The sequence below is a fragment of the Ctenocephalides felis genome, unplaced genomic scaffold (assembly GCF_003426905.1).
Source record: "Ctenocephalides felis isolate EL2017-DRISC unplaced genomic scaffold, ASM342690v1 CF-g0.4_SCAFFOLD_03570, whole genome shotgun sequence".
Taxonomy (NCBI): Eukaryota; Metazoa; Arthropoda; class Insecta; order Siphonaptera; family Pulicidae; genus Ctenocephalides; species Ctenocephalides felis.
This window is the reverse complement of record NW_020539724.1, coordinates 19,547,267-19,562,330: the sequence shown is the minus strand read 5'-3', so window position 1 is coordinate 19,562,330 and position 15,064 is coordinate 19,547,267. Positions and strand designations below refer to the sequence as shown.

Sequence of the window (15,064 nt, the reverse complement as noted above, 5' to 3'; positions counted from 1 at the left end):
AGACGTTTTGGATTTGTCAAAATCGACCAACCCTTACTGATAAAGCCATATACTGACAAACAGCGAGAACTTAGTTGCGCACCTAATATAAGGAACGAAAGTACAAAATAGTAATGCAATTCAGAATGTTATTGTAATGAGATATGCCTACTTGTACATACAAACTTACAAGACCCATTCGGCCTTAGTTGGGACATTAGTTGACACTGTGAAAAGTTCTTTTCCGTGACGACCTAGAATGGACCTGGTTTCGGCAACTTCTTTGCATCTCAAAAACTAGAGCTGATACAACAAAATGGTTTGCAGATTTGAAATCAGGGCAAAAAATACTATAAGAATCAGCTCTAAAATTTGAGGCACCAAAAAAAAAACTTTTTTTGTTGGCCTGTGTAATACATAACTATTTTGTTCTATGGCCATGACCCATAGAAAATCTTTAAAGTTAAATGCAAAGGTATTGATTAGATAACTTTCCATTATCTTTGTCAACTACCTTTCAACAAAAAACGTATCTTACAAATAAACTTACGCATATCCTTCCTGACTGGACTAGCCGGCATAGTAGCAACTCCCTTTTGTCCTTTGACAGGAGTCAAACTAGCCCTTGGAGATTTTGTCGGAGACTGTTTCATGCCTTCAACTTCATGCACTTAATAAATGCAAATAATTAAATAATATATACATACAAGCATAAATAAAAATTATAAATACATTTTAAGCCCATATTTTTCTCATGATTTATGGAAAAATTGAAAAATATGTAAGGGGGCGTCCATTAATCACGTGAGATTTTTAGGGGAAGGGGGGGATTGACAAAAAATTACGTGGGGGAGGGAGGGATATAGTAAGATATCACGTGTATTTATTTTTTACTTGAATTTTTTAAAAAGTCCAAATATTTAAAAAAAAAAACTTTACAATTTTTTCACGTAACTAAAAATACACGTGATGTTTGGTGGGCGGACAGGGGGTAATTTTGAATATCACCACGTATCACCAAGGGGGAGGGGAGGGTCTAAAAATCTTTAAAAAGTCGATCACGTGATTAATGGACGCCCCCTAAAGAAACTATAATTGATCTCAAAGAATATTTAGTGTATGATAATAAACTATCCTTATATCTTTGTCATTTGAAAAAGTTTCACAAGAAAAATACGAGCTAAATTATTTAAAAGCACCATGCACATAACTACAATAAAATACTATTTTTGTAACTTATTAAATATTATAATGTCTAACGTAAGCAAAATCAAATTAAAGAATTTAGAAATTTTGTAACGTAGTCAAATGTATTAATATTTATAAAGAATGCAAGCAAAATCAATATAAAAATCTAGAAATTTTGCAAATAACTACAAAAAAGACTATTAATAGAAGAAATAAATTTAAAATATTACTTTTATAATGTTTTATGATATATGAATGATTTGCAAAATTGCATTAAAAATTTTTGAAAATTTGTAAATCAAACAAATTTTTTATTGCATAAGAAAAAAAGTAATATTTTTATAACGTTTTACGTTATGTGAGTATTCATCGAGATCGTAAGAAAAATCGAATTAAAGAGATTAATTAAATTAAATTAATTAAGAATAAAAAGGAAAAAAAAGTCTTTATGACAATTGTATCTACTTAATTCAATGATAAGCTTCAATTAAATCCTTATAAAAAATAATTATACAATTATAATACTAGCATTCCAAATTATTATTTGTTCAAATTATTTCACACTTAAAGTTAAAATATCTCTTAAAGTATATTTAGATATGCATTCAACTTAGTCTAAATAATTATAAAATTATATTAATTTTATTATAAAATATGAAAATATTATTTAAAAAAATCTATATTAGAAAGTAACCAGCATGCACATGCATAATTAATATAAGCCACACCTTAAGACACATTTAGGCAAACCAAATAATAAATTAAAACATACCTTTAGATCCAAGAATTAGAAACACATATAGATATATTAATTAATTATAACATAATTAATATGAAATAAAATTTGTTATCAAACAAAGTTTCAATCTTACCTCTTTTTAAAACACAAATGACAAAATTATTGCTGAAAATACCTATCGTTACTTCAAAATCTATGACATTAATTCTGAAGTCGATTGAATGAAAGCTGACCTTAGCAACATATAAATTTAACATGTTAACAACAATTTAAAGGTTTATATTTTATCATCAAATAACATAAACGTATATTAGTAACCAACGACCTGTGAAGAATAATTGTGTGAGAAGCTTATAGATACAAATTGGTAGTTAAAAAAGCAGCAAGTTTATATGAAGAGATGAAAAATTGAATTTGTTTTGCTTATCCAAAAATTTATTTTTAAATTTGGAATACCTTTTTATATTACCTCTCGAAGGTATTTTCTGACAAAGGAATAAAGTGGAATATATACATAAACATGTCAGATGAATTGTGAGTCCACTATATTTCATTCGACACCAACAATTTCCATGTATAATTTATTGATGGATAATCAAAGCCAATTTTATATTACATGTATCACCAATATAAACTTGCTGCTAGAAATGTGAATATTAAATCAAAATATTAATTCAATACAACAGCATTAGACATTGATTGCAGGATCTAAGAACAAACGCCACCTAGATATGAAAAAGAGCTGTTCAATTATTACAAAATGGTATTATTGAAAAAAAAACATAGCCTTCAACCTGAGAATGAAAGTTTTTGTTAATAAAAAGATTTGTGAGAGCATTGCATGTACCGACACCAATTATAAACAACTATATATATATATATATATATATATATATATATATATATATATACAAAACCATATATAAAAGTATATACATATAGGAATATAAGTCACACTCTAACACACAACATAAAATAGTATGTCAAATAAAAAAATAAATCAGAAATTAAAGTACCACATCTAATAACGATATTAGAATTATTTGATTACACGATGATTGAAACGATTATTTATAATGTACAAAAAACATAAAAAATTTGACTTAATTGTATCTGTAGTCAAATTATCTAAAACCAAATTAAGACAAGTTGTGAACAATAATCCTTTATACCCACGAAATTATATTAAAACAAAAAGTATTAAAAATTAACTTTAAAAAATCTAACATAAAAACAGATGATCAACATTGATGGACCAAAAAATTAGGAAGTGATTAAGCTCTTTTGCATTGCTTTGCTATATTGAAAATTCGATTTATCAGAATTAAATATAAAGAAATTTAACCAAAAAAATATATTATTTTTTGTAAATTAATATTTTCAAGCAATAATATATCTATCAACCAAACAGTTGCATGATAATGTACAGAATCTCAAGATAAACACTAAATTGTCTTTACAAAGAATAGTTTTCCAATTTCTTAAGAATAAATAGTGTGATATAAGAGGTATAACAAAAAGAAATATTTTTCGAGATAGCTGTAAAATTAAATTTTTATATAAAACAATAATTGTAATATGTTAAACTATATCATACAACACAAATATTATAGTTCTCTTAGTCATTATCTCTTACACTAAATTTCAATATATAAATTTAGAAATCCATTTAAATAAAAAAGATAAAAATTTAATGATGTTTATAGTTACTTATGCAGTGAGCAATACTTATTTATTCATATAATTTTTTTTTTCGAAGACTTAAAATTGGATGAAGTATTTTTACCAATGCAAAAGAGTTTTCACTACCAATTCCTAAAATGGTAACAAAAATATTTAAATTTTGAAAATGTTCTTCGACATTTTTACCTGTTTGGGATAAAGGTCTTTCAGCAACCGAAGGCGCTTCTCTCATAGCGACTGCAGCGTGCGTTAAAGAAATTTCTATTTAAATTTTTAACGGAATTTCAGTCATTTTAAATTTTGGAAAAATAATTACAATTACCCAATATGTGGCAGTTCATTTTAATAGAATTAACAATTACAAGTTATTCGAAAGTCCTCTAACTACATTTTAAAATGTGCAAAAAGCTAATATAGCATGTATTTGCAAATTTACTAGGTGCAAACACACATGCTCAGTGACAACACACCCAAACGAATAGCTTTCCAGTGTACAAATTTCTTAATTATATTTATATAATTAAGCACAAATGCTTCCAACAATCACACAGCCTAACCAGGAATAAATGATTGATATGTTCATCAATCAACATACTCCCATTTTTGAATTTTCCAGTATGTGTACAGAATTAACCCAATCGAGTCAAGATTAGACCATGTACAAATATAATTGGAAAGGTGATAAAATTATGATTTACTCTAGATATATAAAACAGTCGTCAAGATCGATATTACATTATATTATACACAAATTGGCTAAGAAGCATATAAAACAATATTACTTTATTTTTCAATTAAAGACCAAAATTTTCGCCGTTTCTCGGTTGAAAATGTAGGAAATCCACATAGGACAATGAAGGCAAAATTACAGCAAAAATAAATGTATAATCGTTTGCATTATTAATTAGGCATATTATTTAATAGTTTTAAGCTCTCATTGATATATTATCAGCATTATTCGAAAGTTTTTTTCACTTATCCAGGAAATAATATATTGAGTAAATAACAAGCAAAACCGTTTTTTAATGTTCTAGTATCAATACAAGATTTAACCCAATCGAGACAAACTGAACTTACCAGACAATAATTACAAGTGTATACTACTGGTAATAACAATTATTCAATCTGGATAAACCTTTAGTTCAAAAACTATTAAATCATTTTGTCCAAAATAGTATTTGAAACGTTAAAACAAAAGTATTGTCCAATTTTCGCGATTTTAAGGATGAAAGTAAGGTAAATCAGATAACGATAATTTCTTTGCAACAAAAATCAAAATTACACCATCATAGCTAATAAGGACTAATACTATTCATTATAGCACATATTGTTTAATACTTCTAATATTTACTTAATTTTTGTAAAATATGTTTGATTACAGACACTTTTCCATATGCTCTTATATTCAGAAATACTTGTGTGAGATTTAATGCTGCACATTGACCTTATTTTTAATATAAAATAATCTGCATTGTTAAATTAAGAACTAATTGTGTTCTATTAAAAACATTTTTCTTTATGCAGAAAAAATTATAAAAAGAAATATTTAATTCTAGTTATTGAAAACGATTCATTGACTCGAATGAGTTAATTCATGCTACTTTCACCTTTGTGAACTATGCCCCGCTTTCTATGAATACACCTATTTTATGGCAATTTAACCCTTAAAAATGAGTTTGTTCATTTAAATTTATTTTGCCCCTCTATTTGCCCCACGTTGATTTAAAAACTAATTATTCAAGGTTGTATGACCAACATCGCATATTAGTTCAATCATTTAAGCTTAAACCAGGTAAGAATCTCGGAATTCGAGATACCCAGCTGTAAGTCTGTGAATACTTGTATATTGACACCCTAAAAGTTGTCTCAAAACTTGCATATGGTACGTACACCCTACCATATGTAGGTTTTGAGACAACTTTTAGGGTGTCAATATACAGTATTTACAGACTTACAGCTGGGTATCTCGAATTCCAAGGTGAACTTACTATAATGACTAGACTACATTGTGATCAAACTTCAATTGTAATACAAAAACACGTATTAAACCCCCTTTGTACAAAATCACACTAACACTTTTGTTCACGTTTACCAAGAAAATAAATGTACAGAAATATCAAACACCACAGTTGAATAGCACCTTAATAAAGCATACCCAAAGTCCCAATCGCACTCTTAAACACATCCACTCATCAGACATTTATTTATATATCCAAATTCTATTATTATTTATATATCCAAAATCTACTATCTCTTCCTACTAACCTTGTGCCTCTTCCTCTTTCCTGCTTCGGAGGAAGATTTGGCACCATCAGTGCCATCTCCTTCCTTCTCCTTAAGAGCAGCTGATTCTTTCTCTCTTTCACGCTGCTGCGCTCGCAACGCCTCCTGCGCTGCCTGCTGGCGTTTGCGTTCTTCTTCTTCCGCCAATTCTTGTCTGCGTTTTAGTTCTTTCAATTCGAACTGGATAATGAGAAAAATAGGTGTTAATTGATTAATTTCAAGGCAGATTGGTAAAAGATTTATTTTGTAAAAAATAATTACTTGTCAGGTTAGAAAGCATTATTTATGGAGCAATGAAAGCAGGTTCAATGAGCAGTAAGCAGACCAGACCAGATACTCTAAGTCATAAGTCAATTATTAAAAATAATTATTTTTGTTCTTTCATGGATATATTATTACTAATAATTTATCATTTTGGCTGTCATATATAATTTAAGTTTATTTGTTGAGAGAACTTATTGCACCATTTTTAGAACTGATCTTTTGCAATAAAATGTATATTATGTAAATTTAATCTATAGTAAGTTCACCTCGAAATTCGAGATACCCAGCTGTAAGTCTGTAAATACTTATATATTGACACCCTAAAGTTGTCTCAAAACCTACATATGGTATTGACACCCTACCATATGTAGGTTTTGAGACAACTTCAGGGTGTCAATATACAAGTATTTACAGACTTACAGCTGGGTATCTCAAATTCCGAGATTATTACCAAATTTAAGCTTAAATGACTGGACTAATAGTGCACAATGAAACACTTCTCTTGGTTCGAAGTAAACATTTATAAACATTCAAACAAAATTCATTTTTTGGTGGCAATATGTGTGTTTCAATGGTACAAAAATAAGCTCCTAGCTTGTATTGTTCAAATTATAACTATATTCATTGTTATATAGCTATGCTATATAGTTTATAACTATATTCATTGTTCAAATTTTATAACCATTCAACCAACTATCAATTACTTACCAGATATGAAAGCTTACAATATTAACCTATCTATGAATAGCATATGGCTTGAAAAAAAAGGTTATACTAAATAATTCTCTGATAAATTAAAATCTATTTTCATATGATGCAACACACAAATAATTAAAAACACATAGAAATGACACTTTTTTTGAGCAATATAGCACCTCAGGTAATTATCATGACCTTATAAATTTTTAATGTAAATTAGTTCTATATATAAGCGTCTAAGAATCAAATTTAAATGATGGAAAAGGATTAAATCGCAATTCTTGGAATCGATTAGTGTAAAACCTGACAAAACGTTTTCCCAATATATATTACGTACGGAGACACTATATCTTCTAGTTTAATATTTTTAATGATTAATATTATTAATCACAAATATAATTTTTAGACAAATAAGACTACTTCCACAACTATATTTACAGCAACTAAACGAATAGGCATGCAATCAATAGGTTATATTTGACTTATTTTAAGTATTATCATGCAGAGAAAACATTGACTCAAACTCACCGGTTCATTTTCCACAATAATCCTGCAGAAGGATCTTCCAGGAAGGGGAGTAGGATTTAAAGAGCTCAAATGACTATCAAAGGAATTCAAGGATTCTACGCTATAATTTTTATACCCTATTCTATCTTCATTAGCCTTATCTAATACATTATTATTTTTCAAATTTATATTTCTATCGTTATGAGATTTTAAATTTGAACATTCATCAGCTTTTTTTAAATTTGTTAAATTAGCTTCAAATGATATCAGAGAACCTTCACTGTGAATTTTTTGTTGGATTGTATCATGAAAATCATTGGTTTGAGCATCTAGAAAATTCGAAAAACTATTATTTTTTTGTGATTTATCAAAATGTCCATTAGTACGATTGTCAGTTACATTGATATCTAAAGATTTCATTGAACTTTTATTTTTATCAGCGCCATTTAGGTAGATACTATCGAATTGTTTGTCAATTTCACAATTAGCAAAATTAATGTAACTTATATCCCTTTTATAATTAATTGAATTGATGGATCCTAAATGTTCAGATATTAGAGATTCCTTACTGTAATTTTTACAAGTTTCTGTTGCAGAAGTAGAGTTATGTGGAACATTTATTTGTACACCACTTTTATCAATTAAGCTATTCTGTTTTTCTGATAAAATAAATTGATCACATATAACTTTGACAAAACCTGGACTAGATGGAGGCAATGTTTTAAGAATAGAAGAACGTAGATCTTTTTCACTTTTTGATTCTACAAGATTTTCAACAGGTCTCTTTTTATGTAAAAAGCTATCACAAGCCGATAAAGGTTTTGAAAATCTCTTCCTGGTCGTTTCAGGATACATTATTTCTCGACCTGAAGTGGTATGTGTACGAATTTTGAACAATTCGGGTTTATAAAAACGATCGCTTTTCAAAATTATATCACTCACGATTTTCGCATAATTTTTAACAACTGTTTTATTTCGTTTTGAAACATTTCTTTTGCAAGGAGTAGGTTTAGGAGCAGAATTTTGGGATGTGTCGGATACTGTATTTTTGTTAGAAATTTCAGTTTCAATGTCATTGCAAAGAGATGCACTAGAACATAAGGCTGATAAGTCAAACGCCAATTTACCAGAAGGAATTCTTTCAAGCTGTTTTGTGAGCGAGTAGAATGAAAGAAGAATTTGAAAAAAATTAATACAGTACATACATAAATACATAGAAACAGAAATTTTGGAATACTCTCATGTAAATTGTATTTTAATGTGAGAAAATTCAGGAAAACAGACATAGAACTAAAAACTTAATCTAAAATTTCAATTAAGAAAAACTTTAATATACAAGCAAAAGGTTTAGTTGTATATATAATGTTTGTTTTATTGATTATTTGTAAATATATTTAAAACAACAACATGAGAGTATTTAAAAACATGCAATATAAATAGAAGAAAATAATTCTAAAGATTAATTACAGAGTAAAATTTACAGTGCAACATACCATCTACTAATAACTATATACAATTAACAATTCACCAACAAAATAGAAAATAGTTAAAATATCAAGACCAAGTACCACATGTATGAAAACATATCTAAATTATTAAAACACTACACTATACAAAAAAAAGCCATTGGCAATAAAAATTCAAACAACTTACCGTTGTTAATCGTTCGAGAGCTCCAAATCGTTCTTCTTGAGCGGCTGCTGATTTTTCAAAGGCTTCATGTTTCTTGATCAGACATTCGACTTCATCGATGGTATGACCTAATTCTTGAGACATTAGATATGGTTCTTGAGCAATTAACCAGGCTTCAGCCACAGCCGCATCACGGGCGAATTGATATACTTCCAGAACTAAATAAGAAAAAGTATATAGTAAAGTTTTTTTTTATGTAATATAATATATATTTTGCATATCTCAGTCAGACAGAAGTAACTGATATAAGAGAAATTACTTTCTCTTTGATGAGTTTAGCTTTATAAAAGAATTAAAAGCATCAATATTTATAATTGGAACCTAGAATTTTTTGTCACAATCATATGTTATCTAATTAAGATGAATATCAATTCAAATAATGTATCAACTTACTCAGTTGTAGATTCTCCCAGCGTTCTTCCCATCTATGTAAGAGAGAGTTCCTCTGGTTGCTAAGTTGCAATAACCTCTCTTTAATTTCGTTCGAAGCATAGTGATTCCTGGACAACAACTCTTTACCCAAAGCGATACATGATGCAAAATTATCTTCGCGTGTATCAATTTCGGCTTTGAGAGACTGGTGGTTGTTCATCAGGAGTTCGACTCCACTCACATCTCTGCAATAAGAAATGGTAAATGAGTAAATGACATATGGTAAGTTTATGGACAAACTTGACAGTAATTCATGATTGAAGTAAAAATTATATGTTTAGAGTAAAATTTATAAATAAAATTCTTTTATAGATAAATACTTGTAGAAAGTGCCAAATAGAAAAATAATATTTCAAGGCAGTAAAACAGATTAAAGTTTATCTAAATTCATACATTATATCTATTTATATTAATAAATAAAATCATCAGTAAACAATAATTTGTATTTCAAATTTAATTTACCTTGGTTTCTCGCTGGTATTCATCTGTCTAACAACATCATCCATCCAGATCATGAGAGTACGGACTGCATTGAAGAATCTGAATAGATCTCCAGTATCAGCTAATTTATGTCTCCTGGCATCACAAGCACCACGTAATTGTGCCCAGGCGTTTAATACTTCAGCTTCGCGATTTGTAATTTCACGAGCACGATCACCTGCATATGAAGCTTGCAATTTTGCAGATTCTTCTTGAATTTGTTGTACCTGAAAAAAATAATACAGATTTTAATTCCTGATTCAGTATACGGGTTTTATGAAATTTTATTAGAATTATTAATACTTGTGTTTGAAGAGTCATTAAGTCTTGCACAAAGTTTTGGTGTTTTCTTTGAAGTGCGCTTACTGATCCAGCATCTCTGCCCAATTCATCAGACACACCGTGTTGTCTCTCCAAAATACGACCCAAAACGTCTTTACAATCATGGAAGAATTTATGGAGTTCACGGGAAGCAGCTAACATTTGAGTTCTGAAATAATAAAAGAAAAAATTAAAGAAAATCATAAATATATAATTTTTGGCTAAAATGATTAGTTATTTGTGTACCTGCAGATTGATCATAGGCGTCTAAAACGTTTTGTACAAAAATAAAATAAAAATGGTAAAATAATATTATGTATTACCTAGTTTCAATAATTTCAAGAAGATCTTGCCAAGCTTCACCAAGACCATCTTTCCATTCAGCTACTGTTGCAGAATCTGAATGTCCAGCAGCAATCAGCCTATCTGCTAAATCACTAGCAGCCTGGACACGTTCTCCTCCAGCAGCTTGTGTATCACGAGCAAATTCACGGAAGCGCTCCCATAATAACTGAAAATTTTGAATAAATGTATATAATATTTTGTACAAACAATATATACTATAAATATAAAGCAAAAGTAGTACCATTACCATTTTTTGGGAATCAAAATTTTGAATAAGTTTGATGTTAATTATAAAGCATGAATAAAAACATTATTTAACAAATATATTATGTTTACTTACTGTTACATGATCATAGTCTTGTCCAAGTTCATGTGAACCAGCAACAACTTCTCGTTCAGCAATCCATTGTTCCAAATCATCAACTTCACGATTTAACATGAACAATTGTAAGGCTTCATCCAGTTTAGCTTTACGTTCTCCAGCCAAGTCTTTCAATCCAGCATACAATTTATCAACTTGTGATTGTTTGACAGCAATTTGATCACTAAAGATAGAAAATATGAAAATAACCATAGAAGAATAAAGATTTAATATTATTTTTATAAATTTCTAGCAAAAATAGAAATAATTCAAAAACATAATCTATTTCTAATTCTATGTCTAGTAACCTGTATGGGTGTTTCTCTTGAGTCAATAACCGCGCAGTTTCACCGAGTTGCCTGATAACTTGAGCGTAATCTTCTACGTCTTGTGTCAAAGTGTCGTGTTTCTTCATCAAGTTCTGCGCTGAAATTTCATCTTTACCTCGATCTTCAACCATCATGTAGAGTTCTTGTTCGCTCATCCAGCTCTCAGCTTCCGCAGCATCGAAGAAGTATTGTTGAGCTTTCTCAGATTGTAAGAGATGATTTAAACGATTATCGACTGCATCTTTGAGTGACTTCCATCTACAATTAAAATAAATTTAGAAATCAAGCATTCAATTATTAACTATATTTCAATAATTTATTTGATATTCTTACTTTTCACTTAATTCTTGTATTAATCGCTCAAATTCAGGAGTAGCCTCATGTCCTTCAGCGATTAATTTGTTTCCGTTCGAAATAATGGCTTGAATCCTTGGCTCATGATTATCAATTTCAGTGTCCAATGATCTGTTCTTCTTCTTTAGCATATGTACTTGGAATAATGAGTTTCCATAATCCTGGCTCAAAGCTTGTGGCATTTTTTCGTCTATCCACAGTTTCTCATCCGCGACATCTCGGCGAAATTGGAAAGCTTCCTTCTTTTTCTCCAATTGCTTTTGCCTTTCCATAAGTGGAGCTTTGATTTGTTCAAATCTTCTTTCAACTTGGGTTTTCTTTGCTTTAATATCATCCATCTTCTCTGCGGGAGTAGCACTCTTCTGAAGATGTTCTGCTTGTTTGTCCAAATCACTAACTTGACGCGCTTTAACGGCCATTTGAGTTTCAATCATCTGTTGCTTTTGCATCAGAATGTTCACCGATGCAAGATCATTACCAGTGTCGGTGCTTTCGATTTGTTTTTCTAAATCATTCATCCATGAATCAATGTCATCAACAGTTTGATGGATCAATACTTCGCGATTGGCATCAAACAATCTTTCTCCCTTCTCCTTTGTTGTGTTCTCCAAGTCATCAAATTGGTCTTGTAATTCTTGCATCTTAGGATGAATCAACTCTTTGAACTCTGGTTTCTCTTTCATCAATTCATTTGCGGCTTTTTCTACAGCACGAAGACGGTCTTTATTAGCAGCAATTTCGGCTTCGAATGCTTGATGACGTGTCCATTTGCTGTGAACAGTTTTGGCACTGCGGTAAGTTTCATCTTGAGCAATTATGTTCTTTTCTTGAACCCATTCACCCAATTCTTCGCAATCTTGCAAGAATTGATGCAGTTGTAGTTGATCTCTCAATTTTTCCAATTGCTGCAAAGCCTTTTCGCGATTGGCATTGCGACGCTCATCTATGTTCTCAGCCTTCTTTTGTACTTTATCAGCTGCATAATGGCCTTCATCACATAACTTGTTTGCAAAAGATACAACTGAATTAATTTTGTCGTCATTAGCTTCCATAGTTGTCAAGAAAGCTTCATGACGTTTGATTTGGTTTTCAGCTTGTTCCAAGTTAGTTGGGGTATCATCTTTGCTAAGAGTATGTTCTTGCTGACTAAGCAGTACTTCGGCTTGTCTAGCATCTCTTTGGAGCAGTTGCAAGTCTAGAGATTGACTCAACAATTGCTGTCTGTTTTCCCACATCTGATGCAATTCCTCCCAGCCATCTCTCAAAGCCTTCAAACGTTCTCTCAAGAACATATACTGTGGATCATCCTGAGTTGAAGGTTCTGCAGTAATTCTTTCTCCATATTCCATCATCTTTGTGTAATCATCTGTATAATTATCAATTTCTTCCCTGATTGTTTGATGTTGAGATAATAATTTTTCAGCATCAGGTAATGAAGCTGGTGTGTCTTCAGAAGCTACATCAGTTTGTGTCTTAGTCAACCATGCTTGGAAGTGATCCAAATCACGCAAAAATCTGTGCAGATCTCCAGCTTCTTCCAACTTGGAGTCACGTTCTTTCAACATCAAAGTTAATTGTTCCCAAATCATTTGAATTTGAACAATTCTCTCACGGATGATGGCGGCTTCTTCAGGATGTTCTCCTTCAATAGCATCAGCTTCACGTTCAAGAGAATCTAATTTGGCTTGAATTGCAGCAAGATCTCTTTCCATTCCGGACAAACGTCTCTGCAAGGTCATCACTCCAGTCAAGTCCATTTCCAAGCTATCAGTATCAGTAAGAATACGTTTCTTATCTTCGATCCAAGAAATAGTTTCTCTGCATTCAATGTGGAATGTTTGAACTCCATGAGCAGAATTGAGCTCGTCGCGCTTAGCTTCGGCTTTGTCGCGTAGCATAGCCCAATCTTGATTTAAGCGATTTTGTCTGGCAACAATTTGTTCACTGTTTGGATGTTCTACATGTAACAATTGTCTTGCTAATTGATTAACAACAGCGACACGAGAGGCATTAGCATTCATTTCTTTGTCGAAACCATCATATCTATGTTTCATTATTTCTACATCTTCAATATCCTTAGCAGGCACCATTGTTTGTAGCATTCTATCCTTTTCACCAATCCATTGTTCGACTCCATCGCTTTCAGAGTACAATTTATACAAGCTCATGGCATCCAATAAACGTTGCTTTCTCAACTTGGCTAGTTCATTCAATTCTTTATAACGATCATCAATGGCATTCAACCTTTGAACAACTTCAGGAGATTTAGCATCCTGTGCACCTAATTGAGAAGCTTGAGTTTTCAAGGCTTCAACTGTAGATGCATAATTCTTCAATTCATCAGTAACATCTTTGTGTTTCTTCAACAAACTTTGCACATTAGCTTCGTCTCTACCAACATCTTCAGATTTAACAATGCGCAACAAATCTAGCATCCAGGCATCAACATCCTCAGCATCAGCAAAGAATTGGAAGTAATCTACAGCTTCTTCTAATCTCTTTCTTCGGAATGCTGCTTTGTCTAGTAAGTTGTTCCAATTTGCCAAGATTTCTTGTACTCGTTCTTGAATTCGATCTGCACCAAAATGTCCCTCTCTGACTAAATCGTCGCCAGTAGAAACCACTTTCATCAACTGTGATTCATGGGATGAAATTTCATTTTCCAAAGCTTTGTGTTTGGACAAAAGCAAATTAATGCTTGTCAAATCTCTTCCGATTTCTCCACTGGATGCAATATTTTCCTTCTCCTTAATCCAGTTCTCTTCATCAGCCATATCCCAATAGAACTGCCACAACTTCCTGCTCTCTTCAAGCTTGGTTCTACGTTCAACAGCCAAACGAACTAGTTCAGCATAAGCTTCTTGCAATTGTTGAACCCGCTCAACAATAATTGCTGGATCGCATGGTCTGTAACCTTCAGTAGCACCACTATCAAGATACCTGAAACAAAAAATAAATTGAATTATTAACAAATTTCTTATTGATTTGGATGAAAGTTTGAATGTTTAAATAATCATACATCATTAACTAAATGAAATAAAATGGAATTTGAAAAAAACAAAATACCTCTGAGAATGCGCAACAACAGCCTTTACTCGCTCACCCAAAACATTTATGTCAGCTTCAACAAGTGAGTGTTTCTGTAATAAATCTTCGACACCCATCAAATGCTTTCCAAAATCGTCTGTCATCAATCGTTTTTTGATCTCCTCCATAGAATCCAAAATATAGATCATTTCTTGGAAGCTCTGTTGTAATTGTAAAGCCAACTCCAATCTCATTCTTCTTGCTCTCAAAAGTTCTAACAAGTAGTTCCATAAACGTAAAACGTTATCCTTCCTGGCATTAATTCTATCAATATCATGATAATTCTCAGCTTGAAGTTCTTGAGAAACAGCAACCACAGCT

General features: G+C 31.0%; 1 protein-coding gene across 5 annotated transcripts in view; it reads right to left on the bottom strand.

Annotated features, from left to right (window-relative positions):
- LOC113383282 (spectrin beta chain) overlaps positions 1-15,064 on the bottom strand; it is a gene marked incomplete at its 5' end in the record, with an annotated part of 59,930 nt that extends 44,866 nt beyond the window's left edge. For 2 of the 5 annotated variants that reach the window (XM_026621542.1, XM_026621543.1), the window contains 10 exon segments: positions 5,855-6,052; positions 8,996-9,192; positions 9,428-9,651; positions 9,929-10,173; positions 10,250-10,436; positions 10,591-10,778; positions 10,953-11,157; positions 11,282-11,560; positions 11,636-14,596; positions 14,723-15,064. In XM_026621542.1, coding sequence (XP_026477327.1) covers positions 5,855-6,052; positions 8,996-9,192; positions 9,428-9,651; positions 9,929-10,173; positions 10,250-10,436; positions 10,591-10,778; positions 10,953-11,157; positions 11,282-11,560; positions 11,636-14,596; positions 14,723-15,064 — 5,026 coding nt within the window. 5 annotated transcript variants of the gene reach the window in all.